Source organism: Protopterus annectens, chromosome 6.part1, assembly GCF_019279795.1.
Source record: "Protopterus annectens isolate FY-2018-M chromosome 6.part1, PAN1.0, whole genome shotgun sequence".
Taxonomy (NCBI): domain Eukaryota; kingdom Metazoa; phylum Chordata; order Ceratodontiformes; family Protopteridae; genus Protopterus; species Protopterus annectens.
Window position 1 is genome coordinate 388,599,316 of NC_056738.1, and position 20,762 is coordinate 388,620,077.

At 43.1% G+C, this 20,762-nt stretch overlaps 1 protein-coding gene across 1 annotated transcript in view; it reads left to right on the forward strand.

Moving 5' to 3' along the window:
* LOC122805296 (centromere protein F-like) overlaps nucleotides 1–20,762 on the forward strand; it is a 566,537-nt gene that overhangs the window by 81,766 nt on the left and 464,009 nt on the right. The window contains exon 2 of the mRNA XM_044075384.1: nucleotides 12,035–12,213. Coding sequence (XP_043931319.1) covers nucleotides 12,052–12,213 — 162 coding nt within the window. The 5' untranslated portion in view covers nucleotides 12,035–12,051. The remainder of the gene's footprint in view (nucleotides 1–12,034; nucleotides 12,214–20,762) is intronic.

Consider the following 20,762-nt stretch of genomic DNA (forward strand, 5'->3'; position numbering starts at 1 on the left):
ACTACAAATTGGATGTGGCATCTAGAGGACGAGCTTCATTTGGTTCCACAGTGCTCAGGAGTGTTTTCCAATGAGCCACCCAGGATTTAGGTGCTAGGGACGCTGTCCCATCAGTACAGAATGTAGGCGAGATAGGATCACATAACATCTTTTAGTTATGTACTTACCATAACTTTAGATGTTTGGGATCCATCTCGCCTACATTCCCAATAACCCACCCTCCTTTCCCCTTCCTTGGAGATCAGAGGATATCAGAAGGTCCGAATCCTGTTGTTTCATCTTGAAACATCTAACAGTGTTATATAAACAAGTGGTGCATGTGTGCATGAATGCGGACAAACCAGATCTGGGGGATTCGTGGTGGTGCATCCTGGGATAAGAAATAGCTCAGCCAATAAGAGGCCTCGCTCTATAGCATAGCGTGCCGAGTCGGAGCCGAGGGATCGGCTCCGAGCCCATCAGTACAGAATGTAGGCAAGATGGATCCCAAACATCTAAAGTTATGGTAAGTACATAACTAAAAGTTAATGATACTGTATATACTGAGCCTGTGGTGATAGCTAACCTGTTGGCCAACAGGTTCTGTGAAAGACTTCACTCCCTTACCCCCCCACATGTACCCCATGACATCTCTACCACCTGTCCCCTACCTTTGTAGCTCTAAAGAGCAGGTCATTAACACCCTCTCTAAGGCCAGGAACACAACATCTGTGGGACCTGATAACATCCCAGGCTTCATCCTGCATGGACTCCAGCAAGAGAAAGCAGCACCATTTGCTACTCTTTTTCAGTCCTAGTCTATGCACCGGCTTTGTACCAACTGAATGGAAAATGGCCATTGTTATTCCCTTGCACAAAGGTGGTGCTTCCGCTGACCTTGGAAACTATAGACCTATTAACCTGACTGGCCTTATCTGCAAGGCCATGGAGTGAATCATCATGGGCCTTATCAACAAAGGTAAAGGTAATCTCCAAACACTTGACCCTACTCCGTTTGGATTTGTCAAAGGGAGATGATGCCTGTTAAACCTGGTGGACTTCTTTGAGACAGTCACCAAGGTCGTGGATGAGGGGAAAATTGTGCATACAGCCTACCTAGACTTAACCAAGGCATTTGACACTATCTCCCACATAGGCATCATTGACAATCTCATCTGGCTAGGATTTAACCCTTGTTTTGTTAGAAGGGTCGCGAACTGGCTCAGTAATAGAACCCATATAGTCAAAATAGGGGAATCCACCTCCAACAGCAGACCTGTAACAAGTGATGTTGCACAGGGGTGAGTCCTGGGACCTCTACTGTTTGGAATCTATTTCTCCAAAGTACAAGCAAAAACCAAAGGTCTGTGGCTGACGGTTTGCTGATTACTACAAACTGGGAGTGGTCATAGAATCTCCAAATGATGTCAGCATCTTGCAAGAGGGTCTTGCACAAACAAATGAACGGTGCCAAAGTCATGGCCTTAAACTCAATGCAAAAAAATGTATCATCATCCCTTTTGGTATGTTCCTGCTAACTACCATATCAATAGCAACACCTTAAGTACTCAGTAGTGAGACACCTGGACACACAGGTCGACAACCTCAGTTTTGACCACCATGTCTACATAATGGTAAGAAGGGTATTCTATATTGCTTATCTCATAAGTAAGGGCTTTGCCTCCAGAAAAAAAAGAAGTTATAACCTCCCTGTACTTTCCCTCATCAGGCTAATAGAGTACAATGCCCCTTTTTGTATGTACCTTTCCAAGCACCTGCAGCAGTTGGAGAGACCACAAAGGTTCCTCGCAATGAAAATTCTAGGTCTTTAGCATCTGTCCTATGTGGATAATCTGAAATCACTTTATTCTGTTTCATACAGACTACTCAGAGGTAATCTCTGCCTTGCATACAAGGCAATCTCTGACCCTGCTTTTATTGGAAATGTTTCATATCTGTAAGTCAAATGGTACACTGGTTACTCTCTCTAAAGACCTTAACCTGGTATGTGACATTAATAGAACCTGCTTGAGGGACAGATATGTCTCCAAGAGGTTACCACACCTTTGGAACAGACTCCCACTTCATGTCAAACAGAGCACCTCACTGGCCCTCTTCAAATGCAGTCTGGACGATTGGATGGGGAACTGTAAATTCACCCCGGGGTCCCACCTGTGTCCCTCTTGGACAGGAGCGATAGGAACTCCTTGTGGAAATAAGGCTATTACTTGGTTAGGCTTGAAAGGGTAGTAGGGCCATTAGCCTAGTAACATCCTATGAAATGAGCATGCGTGGCACTGATTTCTCCAAGTATATCTAGTATTATGATAAGTATGTAAATGTGGTTACTGTGAGAACATCCCAACTTTATGCAGACTCCTCCTAGTCATGCTCAAATACTTGGGATGACTGCCGTATTTATTAACATCCTCTGTCTAGTTATGAAGTTGAATTCCAATTCTATATTTACAATATGGAAGCTTTGCAAATTCAGTGATCTAGAAAATACACTTAGTCCTGAAAAAATAGTGGCACATAATAAAAGGTAGTGCTTACATGTACTACACATTGTTAGCAACACGTGTAAAACAACATATTTATGAAAAAAGCTACTTTATAAATTTCTTGGGAATTTTGATAATGGTGTATGCTGTAAGAACTAGATGTACTTGGAAACAAATAAAGGGTACAACTAGTATATTTACAATATTAACTTGAATGTGTGCAGAAGTTGTATATTATTTGGCTGTGTGCACCTGCAGTAGTTCACTTGTTTTGTTGGGAAATTTATGTGTCTGAGGTGGTGCAAAATGGATTTTAGTGTATGTATAACTTCGGGGTGGGGGTGCCTTTCTGCAAAGTGTGCTCAAAATTCACTTTTCACCCTTTTGTGCTTGGGGCATTATTTTTCTGTTTCAGATCATTTCTGTTGTGGAAAGTTTGTGTTTCCAGTGCCAAAAGGCTGCTCAAGCTGTAACAAAATGGGTTTGATGGTAAATAGACTTTGTGCTTTGCTTAGCTTATGAGTGTTTGGCAGGAGGGAATACTTCATCAAAATGTTGGTGCAGTTCTGTTCGAGTCACGTTCAGTGTATTGCATATATATTCAATCTCACTTCGTATTGCAGTTCCTGTTTGTATTCTACTAATTTACCTTTAATTTCTCTATAAACTGGGTAAAATTTCTCTTAATATTAAATTGTCATACAACGTGCATGTTTTCTTAACTAGTGTTTTCATATTTTGTCTAATTTGGTATAGTTAGTGCAATTTTTTTGTATTTTTGAAGATTGTAAAATTATTGATGTAAAGTTTGTTCTATCTCGCCGTTCATTCTTTACTGATGGGTTCGAGCCTATCCCTTGGCTCCGAGTCGTTGCCTACTACAAAGCTCGAGGATTTCAAGTAGCTCAAGGCCAAGTCCTGATCCCATGATGCACCTTGAGTTATCCCAGATCTAGTTTGCCACTGCAACTGATTGGAGGTTCTTGCTAGCTCGGACCAGTAAAAACTTTATTACTTTTATATTTCTAAAACTGTTTGGAAATTTTATTGTTAGAATAGTTAGATATTTAGGTTAGATAAGCTCTTAAAGCTTTATCTGTAGTGTTCCCTTCCCTTGTGGGCTTTTTTATAGCCTTATATTTGGCCTCGTTTTTCTTCATAGGCCCTATTTAAAATTTTCTGATTTAGAAATTGTTTATTCAGCGACCCTTTGTCACATTTGTTCTTAGTATTTTATAACTCTTAAAGATAACCTGCTTAGTTAATTTGTGTGTGTGTGTGTGTGTGTGTGTGTGTGTGTGTGTGTGTGTGTGTGTGTGTGTGTGTGTGTGTGTGTGTTTGTTAGCCTTAACTTGAGGGCTTGTGTGCATATAATTAGCCTGTTGTTTATTAGAAGGCTTATTAATGGTTGTAGTTAGCCTTAGTTTAAAAGGCTTGTGTGTGTGCATGATTATAGTTAGCCTGTTTTTTTTATTAGAAGGCTAATTTATATTTGCTGTTTTTGGGTGTGTCCATTTCTGTTATGGCTGATGACAAGGACAAACACCCTAAGTCAGGGTTTAAAAAATGCCCTAAATGTGGGCAGATGATGTCTGTTACTGACTAGCATGTTGTGTCTACTGCTTAGGTGCCTTGCACCTAAAAGAAACCTGTTCCATATGCCATTCCTTTTCCTCTCTGGTCCTCCAAGAGAGAAAGAGGAAGCTCATTGACAGGGGTTTGTTGAAACTTTCTTTCCCGGAGGCTTTGAGTGACCAGGATGGATCTAGTAAGTCCTCCAATACTTCTGTGGGTTCGAAAAAGTCAAGAGTCTGTGACATCGGCTTCACAGGTCTTGGAGCTGACTGTCTATTCTTTTCAGGGCCGGTCCCCGGTTTTGGAACCGGTATCCGAAATTCCTAAATAGCCACTGCTTCAGTCGGTACCATTGGTCTGTTCATCTCGGTCTTCTATTAGCCTCTCTGATTTGCATGTGGATTGGGTGGTGCAGAAGCTTCTACAGGCACCGGCCTTTGCAAAATTGTTATCGGCTCTGACCCAGGAGGCTTCGGAGCCGAAGACCCTTATGCTAGCTATATCTTTTCCTCCTCCGAGCCATACTGGTCCTCCGGAGCCAGAGGATTCGGACTTGCTGATTGTGGAGCCTTAGGAGCCAATGCCTGCTCCATTGTCTTCGGCTCCGTTCACTCTGACGTCCTCTGCGCCAATCGAGGACTCTAGGAGCCAACACTCTCTGGTCGGGTCCAGGGTGGATAGTCTAACTGACTTGTCGGTTCTGACTTTGCCCCTCGGGGCTTTGGCTCGGATGACCTCTGCTCCTCCCTTGGGCTTGGAACCCACTGTCCCAGTGTCGGGGGTATCGACAGTTTCCTCAGATCCGTTTGTCCCTTCGCATCGGAACAGGGGTGCCTTCGAAGCCATGAGGAGAGTTATGTCTCCCAAGACTTCCTTAACTTCAGGTCTGGCTTCTTCATCCCCTAAAGTGCCTGTGTCTGCTTCTGCTTCACAGATCCTAGCTAAGCACAGAGACCCAGAGCCTCAGGAAGCCCCATTGGGTGGCCCATGCTCTTCCGAGACCTCGCCAGAAGCTCCCACTGATGCGATTCCTAGGAAGAGTGTGTGTAAGAGGAAACATTTCGACTCCACTCAGGAGTCTCTCTTACATCTGATACTGACTTGGATGAATCAGAAGGGTCCTTACGGTCCCCCTCTGAGGATATCTCATTTGCAGAGATACTTGAAATCCTTAGGCAGAAGGGCGACTGGCAGTCCACCAACCATACTGAGGATGAGTCTGTTCTCCTGAAGGCTTTTGGGGCCTCAGCCGTCCACCTATTGGGTGTTTCCGCCCTTCGATGAGCTTATGCAGCTGGTCTCACAAAGGGTGTGGGAGTCTTCAGTCCCTAGGAGGCCTAATAAGTTCATATCTACCCCTCCAAGATAAATCCTTCTCGACCAAAGGTGTGCCAGTTGATGCCATGGTGGTGGCGGCAGCCACCAAAAAGGAAATGTCTGAAACTTCCTCGTTTATCCATCCTCCTAACAGAGACTTCAGGATCATGGTTTGATACTGGAAGCGCATGTTTAGTTCAGCAACTTTTTTGCACTCCGTTCACTTAACTATTCAACCCATTTTACAAGACTACAAAGAGATCTCCTTAAAGAGCTGGGAGATGCTCTTTAGGGTACAGTAGCTGTAGGAGCTACAGACAAAGTTGCCTCCCAACTTGCTACCCTCAACTCCATAGTGAACATGTCCATGTGCCTCATTTCATATGCAGCTGATGGAACAAGTAGGGCAGCAGGTACAGGAGTTGCTCTTGGGAGACGCTCCTGGATGCGCTTGTGTTCCTTCACGGAGCCCTTCAAGTCATCCTTTGTGAATACCCCCTTTGATGGCTTATCCCTTTTCGGGCCCAAAGTTAAGGAAAGTTTAAGCAGGTGTGAGCAGGAGGGAAAGACACTGCCATTGGAGTCTGTTTTTTCACCCGTACCAGACCCTCCCCCAAGTGTCAAAAAGGAGGGAAAATGTTCCGAAAAGCCCAAGGAGCCTTTCAGGATACACGTGGTGAACCCCCACCAGGGGCAGTGGGGGGGGGCAATAATGGAAGACGCCGCCCTCATAGCAGAAGGTGTCCACAAAACCAGGGAGACAGAGATCACTTCTTTGGGAGTCCTACCAGCGCTCCTGAAAGGAGGCCCGACTGTCCTGCTCTGGAAGCAGTCAGGGGTCGCTTATCTTTATACCCAGTAGTCATTTGTTATTTTGAACCAGGCGTCTGGGTTCAAAGTAGTCTGGGTTCAAAGTATCATTTCCAGAGAATACTTCATTCCATTTTCCACAACCCCTCCACCGACAAAAATCCCGGACATTCCACTCAGTTACAGGGAACAAGCAACAGTAGAGGTCCAGGCATTGCTAAGAGAGTCCTCCAACCTGTCCCAGCAGACCAGACAGCGGAACTTACTCAAGATTCTTTTTAGTTCCAAAAATGACAGGGGCCTGGAGACCTATATTGGACCTCAGCAGACTAAACAAATCTGAAAAAAAAAAGAGAAGTTTCAGATGGTCATGCTTCTGTCAATACTTCCCTTCTTAGGGAAATACAATTGGATGTGCTCGTTAGATCTCCAGGATGCGTACTACAACATATAAAAATGGCCAGGCCATCTAGGGATCATCTGTGCTTCCGGCTGGGAGCCAATCATCACCAGTTTCGAGCCCTGCCCATTGGTCTCACTACAGCCCCCAGAGTGTTCACCAAAATGCATGGCAGTGGTCACAGCTCACCTGAGACGTTTAGGATTCCAGGTGTTTCTGTACCTAGACGATTGGCTCCTCACCACCACCACCAGGCATCAACTTGTTCAGGCCAGGGAATCCACTCTGTTACTCTGCAACCAGCTGGGCATTACAATAAACTCAGAAAATTCTGCCTTGTCGCCATCGCAGCATATTGTCTTTACCGGAGCAGAACTGGACACCACCACCACCATGCTAAGACTTCCAGTAGAAAGAGTCTTACTTCTCCATCAGCATGTCCGCATTCTAATATCCAAAAACAAGGCACCAGCATCGGAATTTCTGAAATTGTTAAAAATGATGGCAGCAGCAATTCTGGCCATACCACTGGGTCGTATGCATATGCGGATACTGCAATGGCTGTTCACTCAATGGTCTTAGCAAGAGCTCCCCATATCTCATATGATAATGATCACAAAATTCCTGCAAAAAGGATAGTCAGTGGTGGTTGACCTCACTTCATGTTACGATAGGACGTCCATTTCTCTTACCCCCACCAGCGGCCACAGTGACCACAGATGCTTCCCTGATAGGGTGAGGGGGCATTTTCAGGAAAGGACAGCCCAAGGCACGTGGACCAATCATTAGACATATCTGGATATCAGTGTCTAGACATGAGAGCAGTACTTTTGGAGTTGCAATACTTCCAGGACTCCCTTTCTCTGGGTACGATTGCGATTCAGATGGACATGTCAGTGGTCTGGTACTTGAACAAACAAGGAGGAACCAGATCCTACCCCCTTTGTCGTGAGGCCCTAAGAGTATGGCAGTGGGCTATATCCACCCAGCTCTTTCTGTTAGCAGTGCACATCCTGGGGAAATCCAACGTGATAGCAGACAAGCTGAGCAGAGCAATTTTGTTGCCCCACGAGTGGTCCCTCAAGACATATATAACGGACAGGATATTCCACAGGTGGGGCCAGCCTTGCTGCAACCTTTTTGCCAGTCACATGAACACCAAATGCAGAAACTACTTTGCCCTGATTCTCCCTCTGGGAGAAGCCCCAAGGGACGTACTCTTTCATGATTGGCCCCCAGGTCTCCTCTATGCATTCCCACCAATCCTGTTGATACCCAAGGTATTACAGAAAGCTGAAGCCCTGGGAAGGACTATCATTCTAATAGCTCCTCATTGGCCTTGCCAGATTTGGTTCCCCTTCCTTCCACTTCATCTTTTGGAGGACCCCTGGATTCTGGACCCAGTTCCGGACCTTCTGACGCTCTTGTCGAGGGAACTTCATCCCTCTCTGCAGTCTCTGAAACTGACAGCTTGTCTGCTCCCATCATAGCCAGGTTCCATACCCTGTCCAATGAGACTAAGCAAATTCTCTTATCCTCTCTCAAAATCTTTACGAGGATGCTGTATCTTAGCAAATGGAAAAAAAAATTCTATATGGGCCTCTAAAAACAATATTAGTCCTTACCAAGCCCCTATGGCCTCTCTACTAGAATTCTTGACCATGATCTTCACTAAAGGAGCCGCAGCAGCAACAAGCTGTGTTCAACTTGCTGCCATCTCTAACTTTCCTTTTGGATTTGAAGGGTTGAATATTATGTCACACAAATTATCCAAAGCCTTTCTCAAAGGGACCTTTCATATTAGACCTCCTGTGAAATCTCCCTGTTCTCCATGGAATCTAAATTTTATGCTTTCGTGCATAATTTTTCCTCCATTTCAACCAGCTTCTTCATGTGACCTCAAATTTTTGTCTTGGAAAACCATCTTTTTATTGGCTATTACTTCTGCCCGCAGAGTGTCAGAGCTTCAAGCGTTGTTTGCCCAAAGTTTGCACTGAAACTGATCTCAACCAAATTATTTATTTGCCAGTTTTCTTCCCCAACCACTCCAACAATTTTGAGTACATGCTGCACAAACTTGATGTTCTCAGACAGCTCAGATTTTATTTGGATAGAACAAATGCCTTCAGGAAATCAGACCAGCTTTTTGTTTCATTTTCAGATTCCAGGAAAGGTATGCCAGTGGCTATCTGATTGTATCACCTTTGCTTATTCAGCTGCCAATATGCCGTTACAGCATAAAATTAAAGTTCACTCAACCAGAGCAGTTTCAACATCCTCTGCTTTTTCTGCCAGACGTCCTATTGATAACATTTCCGCAGCAGCCACTTCGTCAAAACCTCATACCTTTATCACTCGTTACAAAGTTGAGAGGGTCTCCTTTGGATCCACGATCCTGAGAAATATACTCCCATGAGCCACTCGAGGTAGATGGAGCTTCTAGTAAAGAATGAACAGCGAGATAGAACAACTTCACATAAAGAAGTTATGTATTTACCATAACGTTCCATGTGAGTTGTTCATTTCGCCTTCATTCTTGCGTCCCTGCCTCCTACCCCCTCCTGGGCTCTCAGAAGACCGAGATGTTAGGTCCTTCCTGGTCACTCATCCCTTCTATACTTTATAGAATGACATATGGTGTACTCCGCAAACAAGATCTGAGGTAACTCAAGATGCATCATGGGATAGGGACTTGGCCTCGAGCTACTTGAAATCCTTGAGCTTTGTAGTAGGTGCCAACTTGGAGCCGAGGGATTGGCTCCGAACCCATCAGTAAAGAATGAAGGCGAGATGAACAACTCACATGGAACGTTATGGTAAGTACATAACTTCTTTTTCTTAAAATGTTTGATATTTTGGAGCTTTTCTCCCAGAGTCTCTGCTAAAAATAAGCTCTTACCCAGTTGGACTTTCCTGGTAATTGTATGCTAGTAAATATTTATGTTGTAAATGAGAATGTTTATGAAGATTTATAAGCTGTTAATTATGAACCTTGGATTTAGAAGGTTTGACTTAGGATGATTTTATGCAAGCCTTTTCTGCCTGTTTTTTCAGTAATCATACGGGGTTATTGGGGTGCCTTTTTATATGTTCTAAGATGACTCATTTAGTGTGCACCTTTAGTTTCTGTTGCCCATAGCCTGATAGCATAAGCTTTCTCAGGATTGATGCTTTTCTACAGTATTTATTTAATGGAGATTGCCTGGGTTTTAATTTTGTAAGAATGATAACCATGTGATAACCAGGATGAGTGAGAATCCTATACAGACAGAGACAGACAGACACACAATTTGTTTTTTTGTTCACCTAAGGTAACCTGAAGTTCAATATTAAACCATATATACACTTGGAATTGCTAGTTGATTATGGAATTACACGTCTTACAAATGCTTAACCTGAATAGATATGAATATACTTTGAGTTTACAAAGTTATGTTCATGTTGCACACTTGGTAGCGACCTGGGGGGGGAGGCGATTTGGGGCATCTGTTGGGTTTTAGTGATCACTGGATATCTTTCTAGGCAAACAGTATATCTGCTTGTATGGGTAAAATCTCATTTAAGCTCTCTCTGTCTCTTGGAATGTCCAGTGTTATACCAGAGCTTGAAAGCAATATTTAAGTTAGTACAGGGTAGATGGAATATTTTCACTGGTTTGTTTTCTGATGTTTAATGTGCTATACTCTCATAATTTTCTTTGAGTGATTTACTTAAGATAAATAAACTGGTAGTTGTTTTAAGGGGAATTTTCTTTGGTAGTTTGTTTTAATGTCATTGGGATGAATAATTCATCTAAAATATGGGATAACTGGTTAGTTACAGAAGTTTAAGCTTGCTTATATCTTGGATTATTACACCTAAGGACTAAACTTCCCTGTCTCTGTTATACCCAAGTTCATACCTTCAAGAAGGAATTGGATGACTACACAGGCACCTAGAAGTTACAATGTGGGTGGGATCTGCAGCTAAGGGCTCCTTCAAGACCAAAAGACCTTGAACTTATTATCTTACCCTATGACCCATAATTATTTACACTGTGACTCTGCTTGTGTTCATAGTGTAATTTTATGTTTGAATATCTATCTATATTTATTTAATGAATTACTTGACAAGTAAAGTATACTGCGGTGGTGGTGCTGCGGTAGCGTTGTCGCTTCACGGTTAGACGTTGCCCGTTCGATTCTCAGAGAGTCTTCTGTGTGGTGACATGCGTGAATGGACGTTCCTTCGTTGAAGGCTGTGCGTTAGGCCCGGCAAGCCAACACGTAAAACTCTACTGCCAATCATTAGCGGACCGGAGTTTCACTGTGGCGACCCCTAACCGGGAAAAGCCGAAAGACGCACACAAACAAACTTGACAAGTAAAGTCCAGTTGTGCAGAGCCTGTTTTCAGTGGAATGGTGTGGTGAAAAGCTTCTGCAGTGGTAGTATATTATGTAATGACTGAAAAGCAACGACATCAAGTAGATATGGTAACCGTTGGGACCCACTTTGGTTGGTCTTGTAATGCTGAGACTGAATGAACGGCTTAAAAAAAAACCTTGGTATATGAAGTCCAAAATAACTGTTTCTTGGCATATTCCCCTTTTCTTTGAGGTATGTTGATCTCCAAGTTAGTAATTTTTTTTTTGGGGGGGGGGGGGGGATGAGGGGGCTTGTCCCTGCAAAAAAGAAGTGTAAAGGAGAATATTTGTCATTCTCTTGCATTTTCTGTGTTTTTTGCATTATGAGTGCTGATATTTCAGTAAGAAGCCACATATACCATTTTATATAGGTAATGCAACGTTTGTATACTTTAATAGATAAGTTCCCATAGTATAATCATGAATAGAACATTTACAGATGGTTATCAGATAAAAATATATCTACAGTACAAAGGTTGTAAGTTGGAATGGCAGTTTCTACATGCTTCTTAAAAATTACAGTTTTTCTTCTAATGGGAATGTCAGAATGTGGTTAACCTGTGCTGTACTTGTTTAACATGCTTGTGTTACATAAGGTAGGCAGGGTACACATGCAATGCCACTGAGTGAATCTTTCAGAAAGATCTTAAAGGAGGTCAAGTTAGTGTTGGCTTAGTTTTTGTGTAACATACTCTAAGAATTTGCATAGCTATATAACAGCCCTTGAAATGCTCTTTGTATTCACTGAGTAACAGCAAACATGCCAGCTGTTAAAATTTGTACTCTTTCAAGCAAGTCATTTTTCCCTGCATACCAAAAATTGTTTAAAAATTTTAAAACTGCTTTAATGAGTGGAGTTCTTGTATTTTGTCACATCATGGCATAACATCATAACCTATTTTATTTTAATTGTATTCTTTTTCTGATTATAAAATTACTCTGTTTAGGAATAAAAAGGGGGCCTCTCTGACACTGCATTTTAAGACTTAAAAGGAGATGTTTTCTGATGACATTTTTTGTGTTTTTACTGCTTTGTGGTGACCTAGGAGGTTAAGATTATACAATGAGCTGGACGAGGGAAGAATGGAAGATGGGGCTTCCCAGTCAAGCCCTACAGAAAATTCAGGAGCTTGAAGCCCAACTGGATAAACTGAAGAAAGAAAGACAGCAAAGGCAGTTTCAAATGGACTCCTTGGAAGCAACTTTTGAAAAGCATAAGCAGAAGGTAGGTCAGTGTTCACAATGTATAGATTATTGATAGCTCTGCCAAGCAAAGCAAGTTTGGCTAAGCATTTTTTTTTTCTTCCAAGAAATAATGCAGTTATGTACATGGCAGATGTTGCACTGGCTGCAGCTCAGACTACTGTAAGTTTTTTTTTCTGCATTTCTGACTGCCAGTTCCCTTTCCTTTTGTTCTCCCCAGCATGCTTATGCTGTGTCCCTTGTTAGGACTTTAGACTAATGATGTCTGCGCAGGATAGACTGCCTGCGGGGATTTCCATGGCCTTGCATTATTTTACTTCAACCTTTTTTTGCTTTCGTTGGCATGGTGGTTGGAGTGCTTTTTAGTAATTAAATGACAACTCAATATGTCTTTGCCAGAGAGCTGCTGGGAAAATGGGCGGCAGTGGTTCTGCTGCACAGGAACATATCACTGGTTAGTGTTGCTGCTTTTCACTGATGTGTATGAAAGGCTAATTATTGTACAACTGGGTGGAGTTGGGGGGAGGGGATTCAAATCCCACAGTACTTTAGTGGCATTTTCAAATTCATAGATTTTGCTGATAGTGGATATATACTTCCATTTGCTAGTTGAGCTCATCAGCTCACTAAATTGCAGAAGTTATGATTTTTTTGATGAAATGAAAAAAGGTCTAGACCATAGCTTGGAAGATTGATAGGACTTTAATGTTGTAAAGAGGCTCTGCAGCCAACCATCTACTGCTTTGTTCCAATTATTCTTAAATTATTATCCCTGGTACTACCAAGCCCTGGAGTTTGAACCATTACAGCTATATGCAGGTTTGTGAAGAGTGCAGACCTGAAACTTCTTGCAGTGTCTTATGTGCTGTTGTGTAGAGTGTATGATGGATTTAATGCCCAGACTGTGTACAGTTGCTGCTGTCACATGCACTATTGCAAGTATAATCAGTCCGCTTTAATCCTATTCACTAATGCCATATTTAATGTCACTTTGCCTTGCATTTACAATATGTCCTCATCACAGGGGGAGTGACAGATCACAAACAGAAATCCATCCTTTCCTTCTGAAATGGGTGAGCCAACAGAACACCACACCTTTCCACCATACTCCCCCAACATCTTCAGTGCTGGATTGCAGTCAGGACTCAGTCTTTTTGTTAAACGGAGCCAGCTTGAGGATTTCAAATTTTATTACGCAGAATATGCTGTGGAGCATGGTTAAGTAAATTTTGTAGAGGAGATGGTTGAAAACCAGTAAGATAACCAGTGTGGCTTAAGCTGTATGTTAAAAAGGCAAGACATTCTCCAAGGGAGAGGTGACATGCAGCCAGTACAGAAACAGACTGGAGGAAAAACGGTTTTGGACCCAGTGTTGTGAAACTGTGAGGAAAAACTGGATCTCTGATGTGAAAGTGGGTAGTCATTCGGGAACAAGTGGTCACTGAAAGTGGGTAGTCATTCGGGAACAAGTGGTCACTGAATAGGAAGGCTCAGTCTAGATCTGAACCTGTCAGCATATAGGGATGTTCTTCATCTCACATTGCTGCAGTCCTTACACTTGGGTAGTCCGCTGTCCTCGGTCGGCCCGAATATCAAAGTATTAGGCTGACGTCGGTCAAGGCGCATAAGACTGACATCAGGTCGTCAGGGTACAAATGCGCATGACCGACGTCATATCCTCAGTCTTTTTTGCTGCATGGTCCGATGCAGAAGCAGCGTTGCAAGTGCCGTTCGGCGTTCTGAAATTTTTCGAAGTCGGAGTTTCAGACCGAGTCAAAGTTGGCTAAGTACCCCGTTGGGGAATATTTTAGTTTTTTCTTGCCTCAGTGGTTTACCGGATGTCAGAAAAAGTGAATAACTGTATTTCTTGTGGGAAACAGATACGCATAGAGATTACCATACTTTGTGTATTCCTTGTTTGGGGCCTGAGCACGACGTTGTTGGGTGTCGCTTTGTGCTAGGTTCAATGCGCACTATTGCGAAGGTTAGATTGTGCCAGGTTGGTCTTCGAAGCGGTGCAATTATAAGATGCCGCCGGATGCTCCGGCCGCTTCTTCGAAGAAGCGCAAAGACAAAGCAGCTAAACCCAGGCAGGAAGAGTCGTCCGTACCGGACGCCGGTTCTTTAGAGGCGTCAGTGGAACCGGTGGTTCCACCGGAGGCTTCTCTGGAGTCCCAGGGAGAGACTTTGATTTTGCAGGATGTGGCCTCTCAGGAGGCAGGTCAGGCTGAAGGGGCTTCTCAAGTTACTGTACTCCCCTCCATTCCTAGGGTGGTTAGGCCCTCTCCTTCTGTTTCCAAGGCTTCTCCCAGAGGCAGGCCAGGTTTAGCTTCTGTTGGTGTCACTCCTAGTTCTTCAGGATCTGTGCCCAAGAAGCACATGCTTAAAATGGCAGAAGATTTAATTACTTTGATTAGAGGTTCTTTGCCCCCTCCTGATAAGAGGCCTAGGGTGGAACCAGAGTTGGGGAGTTTTGAGCAGGCTTCAGATATTTCAGAGTCTTTGGCTGAAGACTTGCAGGAGTACTCTCCTTATTCAGATTCTGATGCAGATGATTCGACTCCTTCTGCTTCTCCTCCAGAGGATTTTTCTTTTCAGAGACTCTTCATTCCATGAGGGAACATTTTAAGTGGGAAGGTCAGGACTTCTCTGATTCCAGGAAAAGGCTTAGGGAATTTTTGCTTTTACCCCAACATAGGCCTTTGGCTATACCACCTGTTCTGGATGTTGTGGAAGATGTGTTTGCAGAGGCTTCACTTAATCCTGATTCTTTGCCTCCTGCTCCTGTTAAACCGGATAGGTATTACAGGGTACCTGAGGCTCATAAATATCTTTATAAGAGTCCTAGGGCGGACCCAGAAACTGTTAGTCAGGGACCTAAGGGTGTCAAGGCCTCTGTTGTAAAAAATCCGGTTCCTCCAGATAAAGAGGCCAGAGCTTTGGATAGATGGGGAAAGAAAGTCTATACTTCTTCCACCTTAGCTATGAGGGCTTTGAATTGCCAGTTTCACATGTTGAAATATCAAACTATCTTCTTTCTCAATTGAAGTCTAAGGTGGATGCTCTGGCGGAAGGCATTGAGTGTAAAGAATTACAAGATTTGGTACATGTCTCTGAACAGGTGGGTAAGCATTCTTTACAATGTGGTTTTGATGCTGTACAAGCCTCGTCTAGGGTGGCTGCCACTGGGTCAGTTCTTCGCAGGCACGCCTGGCTGAGGGATCAGAATTTATCTGACCATGTTAAGACAAGGATTTTGGATGCTCCTTTACAGTCTGATGTGTTGTTTGGTTCACCTGTGGAGTCAGTCTTAAAGAAAATGGAAGATAAGGCTAAGTCTATGCAGGCTGTTAAAGATTTTTTGCAAGTCCAGCCTCCAAGTTTAGTAGGAATTGGCCTGCTAAGGGGTGGACGACCTTCTTATGATTCACAGTCTAGGGGTAGATCCAGACGTGGTAGGAGCAGAGGTCAGAGCTCCTTCAGACCTAGAACAGGGAGTTCTCCTGCACAATCTTCAGGTGAGGCAGGGGCCAGTCCTTCAGAAACAGGCCCAATGACCTACCTTTTCAGCTGCCAGATCCTTCTTGCCTGGCAGCACCTTTGGGAGGAAGGTTGGCACTCTTCAAGGAAAACTGGAGTTTGATTACCCAAGACAGATAGGTATTGGATATCATACACCAAGGTTACAGGTTTTATTTCCATACCTTGCCTCCTTTCAAAGGCATGCCGGTCGTTCCTCCTCAGCAAAGACTAGAGGCTCACAAACAAATTTCTCTGCTGCTCCAAATAGGGGCCATACAACCGGTCCCTCTGCCAGAAGTGGGCCTAGGATTTTATTCTCGCCTGTTCCTGGTACCAAAGAAGGGGAACACGTGGAGACCAATTTTGGATTTATCTATCCTCAACACTTATCTGGACATTCCCAAGTTCAAAATGTTGACGCTATAACAGCTTTTACCTCTGCTGGGCAAAGATCACTGGATGGTGACTCTGGATCTCAAGGAGGCTTACCTTCATGTTCCTATCAGGCTAAGTTGCAGGAAGTATCTGCGTTTTCGGGCTGGGACTTCTCATTATCAGTTCTCTGCATTGTCCTTTGGCTTATCTACTGCGCCCAGAGTGTTCACGAAGGTTCTGGCTCCAGTGATAGCTTTCTTCAGGCTAAGAGGAATACAGATCTATCCTTATTTGGACGATTGCCTGATTCTGGCCCAAGGAAAGGACGAACTTCTTCATCATTTACAATATGTGATAGCAGTGCTAAGATGCCTGGGGTATTCTGTGAACGAAATAAAGTCCAGTCTAGTACCCTCTCAGGACATGTGTTTCTGGGTGTGAGACTGAATACAGCATCCCAGATGGCCTTTTTGACCCCGGACAAACAACAGAATTTTTCTCTTTACTTCCATCAATTGTCTCATCAGTCCAGGCTGACTGCAAGGACAGTCCTTCAAGCCTTGGGGTTCATGGCATCTTGTATTCTGGTGCTTCCCAATTACAAACTGCATATGAGGAAGCTACAATGGTATCTCAAAAATGTATGGACACAGCACTGCCAAGATATGGACACTGTCATTCAGATAATACCTTGCATTCAAAAGGAATTTTTGTGGTGGGCTCAGGAATGTCACCTAAACAAGGGACTCTCTGTGACCCGCCAGAGGCGAAGTCAGCTTCTAACGACAGATGCCTCAGACAAAGCTTGGGGAGCTCATCTAAACGGAAAGTGGGTACAAGACACGTGGCCTGCCAGACTTCAACATCTACATATCAACTTGAAGGAGATGTTAGCAGTCCAATTTGCATTAATAGCTTTCAAGGATTTACTTCTTCCAGGGCAGGTGTTGGTTCTAACAGACAACACAACTGTCATGTGGTACATCAACAAGCAAGGGGGAACACATTCTTATCCTCTATGCAGACAAGCAATGATTCTGTGGGAGACTGCTCTCAGTTTACAGCTGAATCTTCAGGCAAGGTTTCTGCCGGGAGCACAGAACTCCTTAGCAGATGTGTTGAGCAGACAAATTATGGATCCCCACGAGTGGAAATTGGATCCTCATGTATTTCAGAAATTGACAGTGTTATGGGGAACTCCAGACATAGATCTGTTCGCTTCTCCACAAAACTACCAGCTGCCAAAGTTTTGCACAAAAAGGTTTCATCCCACAGCTTGGAAAGTGGATGCTCTTTCCTTCAATTGGAGCAATCTTCATGTGTATGCCTTTCCACCTCTGCCTCTCCTCCCAAAGGTACTCCTGAAGGTCAGACAGGACAAGCCAAAGATGATTTTAATAGCTCCAGATTGGCCTCGACAGCACTGGTACCCATTACTGAGAAGTCTGGTACGGGAGCCTCCATGGCCTTTACCTTCGATTCCACACCTTCTGTCTTAGGAGAACAGTCATTTACTCAATGTCAAACTTCACTCTCTTCACCTAACAGCCTGGCATATCCTGTTTTAAACCCTGGAGGGTCTCAGCTTCCAGAGCAAGTTTTGAATGTTATTTTGGAGGCCAGAAGGCCTAGTACAAGGAAAGTGTACGCAGATAAATGGAAGAGATTTTTATTTTGGAGTACAGCAAAGGAATTTGATGTTTCTAAGCCTAATTTAAGTGTGGCTCTTCAATATCTTACTGAGTTACTGGACAAAGGTTTGTCCTTCTCTTCTATTAAGGTTCATGCTGCAGCAATTTCTGCTCACTATGACTGTGACCCACCATTGTTTTCTCATCCTTTGTTTAAGCAATTCCTTAGAGGGCAAAGAATATAAGACCCCACGGAGAGCTCCTACTCCTGCTTGGGATCTCAATTTTGTGTTGGAGAAACTCACTCTACAACCTTTTGAGCCTGCAGCTACTGCTGAGTTGAAATACTTGTCATGGAAGACTGCTTTTTTGTTGGCCATTACCTCTGCAAGAAGGGTTTCTGAATTACAGGCCCTTATGGCGGTTGAGCCTTTCTTAATTTTCCATAAGGATAGGGTATCTTACGCACTAATCCTTCTTTTATGCCTAAAGTGGTTTCTAGTGTGGCTTTAAACCAAACTATTCATTTGCCTACTTTTTATGCAAACCCCCAAAATAAAGGGGAAAAGATTTTGCACACTTTGGATATACACAGGCAGTTGTGATATTATTTGAGCAGAACTAAAGGGTTCAGGCAGTCTCAGCAGTTATTTGTTTCATTTGCTTTGGGTTCTCAGGGCAAGCCTGTGTCAAAACAAACTATTTCTAAGTGGATTGGGTTTTGTATTGCTTTCTGTTATTCCCATCATGGTAAGGAGATTCCAGCTGGAATTAGGCCTCATTCCACTAGGGCTACTGCCACTTCTAGAGCTTTTTAAGGGGTGGCAACTAAAGATATTTTGGAGGCAGCTACTTGGAGTTCAGTGCATACTTTTCTAAGCATTACCACCTTCCACTTTACTCTAAATCTAGGGCTGGTTTTGCCACTGCAATTTTACAGGGCATTTTGGCTGCTCCTACTGCTTTATAGTTTTGCCATCCTCCCTTACCTCTGCTTTGGGATTCTACCCAAGTGTAAGGACTGCAGCAATGTGAGATGAAGAACATAGTACAGTTTTGTACCTACCATAAATGTAGATGTTCAAGATCCACATTGCTGCAGTCCAATTTACCCTCCCTCCTTCCCTCTGTAGTTAGAGACGGTTGTGTGGGTTGGGGTTGTACATTTTGTGGATATTGTATATATTGTACATATGATTAGTACTAGGGTGGTTGGTTGTTGTTTGCTGTCTTTTGGTTGTGACCTTTCTTTTTAGGGTCTTCTGACATCTGGGGCAAGAAAAGACTGAGGATATGACGTCGGTCATGCGCATTTGTACCCTGACGACCTGATGTCAGTCTTATGCTTTGACCGACGCCAGCCTAATACTTTGATATTCGGGCCGACCGAGGACAGCGGACTACCCAAGTGTAAGGACTGCAGCAATGTGGATCTTCGAACATCTACATTTATGGTAGGTACAAAACTGTACTTTCTGGACTTCAGGAATCCAGACACTGAAAAACGGAAAGAACTGTTGTTGCAACAGCATAATGCTGATATGGACATTTAGTGAAGTTACATGAAAACTGCCTTTAAAGAAATGAACCTTTCTAAAAACAAATTTGTAACTCAAGATGACGGTTAATTAAAAAAAAAAAAAAAGTTTTCTACTGTGGTAAAGGTGATCATGTCAGTATTACCTTATTAGAAAATGATTGCCTCTGTGTATAGTTTGAGTACTTTCAAAGCTGATATAGAAAGAGAGGGAGAGAGCCATAATTTTCCTAACAACGTGGAAAAGCACATGCAGTTGCACAGAAAAGATTGAAACTGAACATCAGGAAGTCAAGCTGCTTAAAATAAAGCACAGTAGCTGTTTTTGTTGTACAGCTGGCTATTGATATTACAGGATACAGGTTGTGTGTGTGTGTGTGTGTGTGTGTGTGTGTGTGTGTGTGTGTGTGTGTGGACATTTTTATGTATATGTATGATAACTAGACTATTTTTGCTATTATATTTCTAACTTTAAACATAACTTTATTGGTAAGATTTGGTAATGGCAGGTACCCATGAGTTCACACCAGCAGAATGCTGGGTAGAGTCAGTGTTGCACTGCCTAAATGCTCACTATTAGTCAGATGATCGGACTATATGAGACTGGAGTTCCAGCTTCATCACCTTCTGGAGTAAGGTTAGAAAAACGTAGTCCGGAAGAAGTTTGATGCCTGGTTTCTCCTCTTTATGTCTAATGTTTTGCAACAAAAGAGTCTTCAGATCTCTGTCAGCTAGAGCTAAGGCAGCACAAGAAACGAAAACATCAGAGAGCACACTAGTAGTTTATGAATATTTATCCTGGTTCACTGTATAAAACCTGAAGGATGTAGGAAAGGGTATGGTGACAATCTAGCATTATGGTAGGTATACAACTTTTTCATCACCTTCAAGAAAGACGTCCTAGCTTAGACTGTAGTGGTTGCTTCATTTGAGACCATGTTCCTAGCTGCAGGAACTATAAGTAGCTTTATTTTGGGATAAGATCCGCATTTAAATGTGGAACACTACCTCTGTAACAGGCTAGTTAACAGTGTCCCAGAAATTAGCTGCTGGGAACTTTAGGGGAATAACGGCTAGTCTGCAGATAATGAATGGGAGAGAAACAGAAAATATATTGTATGGACTAGAGTATAGACTGTAGAATATATATCCTATGGGGTGTATTATAGTATAGTGGCTGCCACAGGGCCTCCATAAACACACGGAGGCTGTGACAGTATAGTTAAAGTTATGGAGGTAAAAGACCTGCTAGAAAGGGTGAATAGTTAAATGGGTTATTAATATTGACAAATCAATCACACTTGCATGAAGAGAGAGAAAATAGAGCAGACTGTGTAAGTAAGAAAATTTAAGAGCTTCAAATTTCAAATTCACAAGCACTTGAAGTCAGTAGAAATTATGGACAAGATAATGGTTTGAAGGTAAACCTATGACATGAACAAGTGAATATTATGTAGGCGTGTGCTAATTTGACGATAACTCTGCAAATTCTTGTGCCAGTGGCCC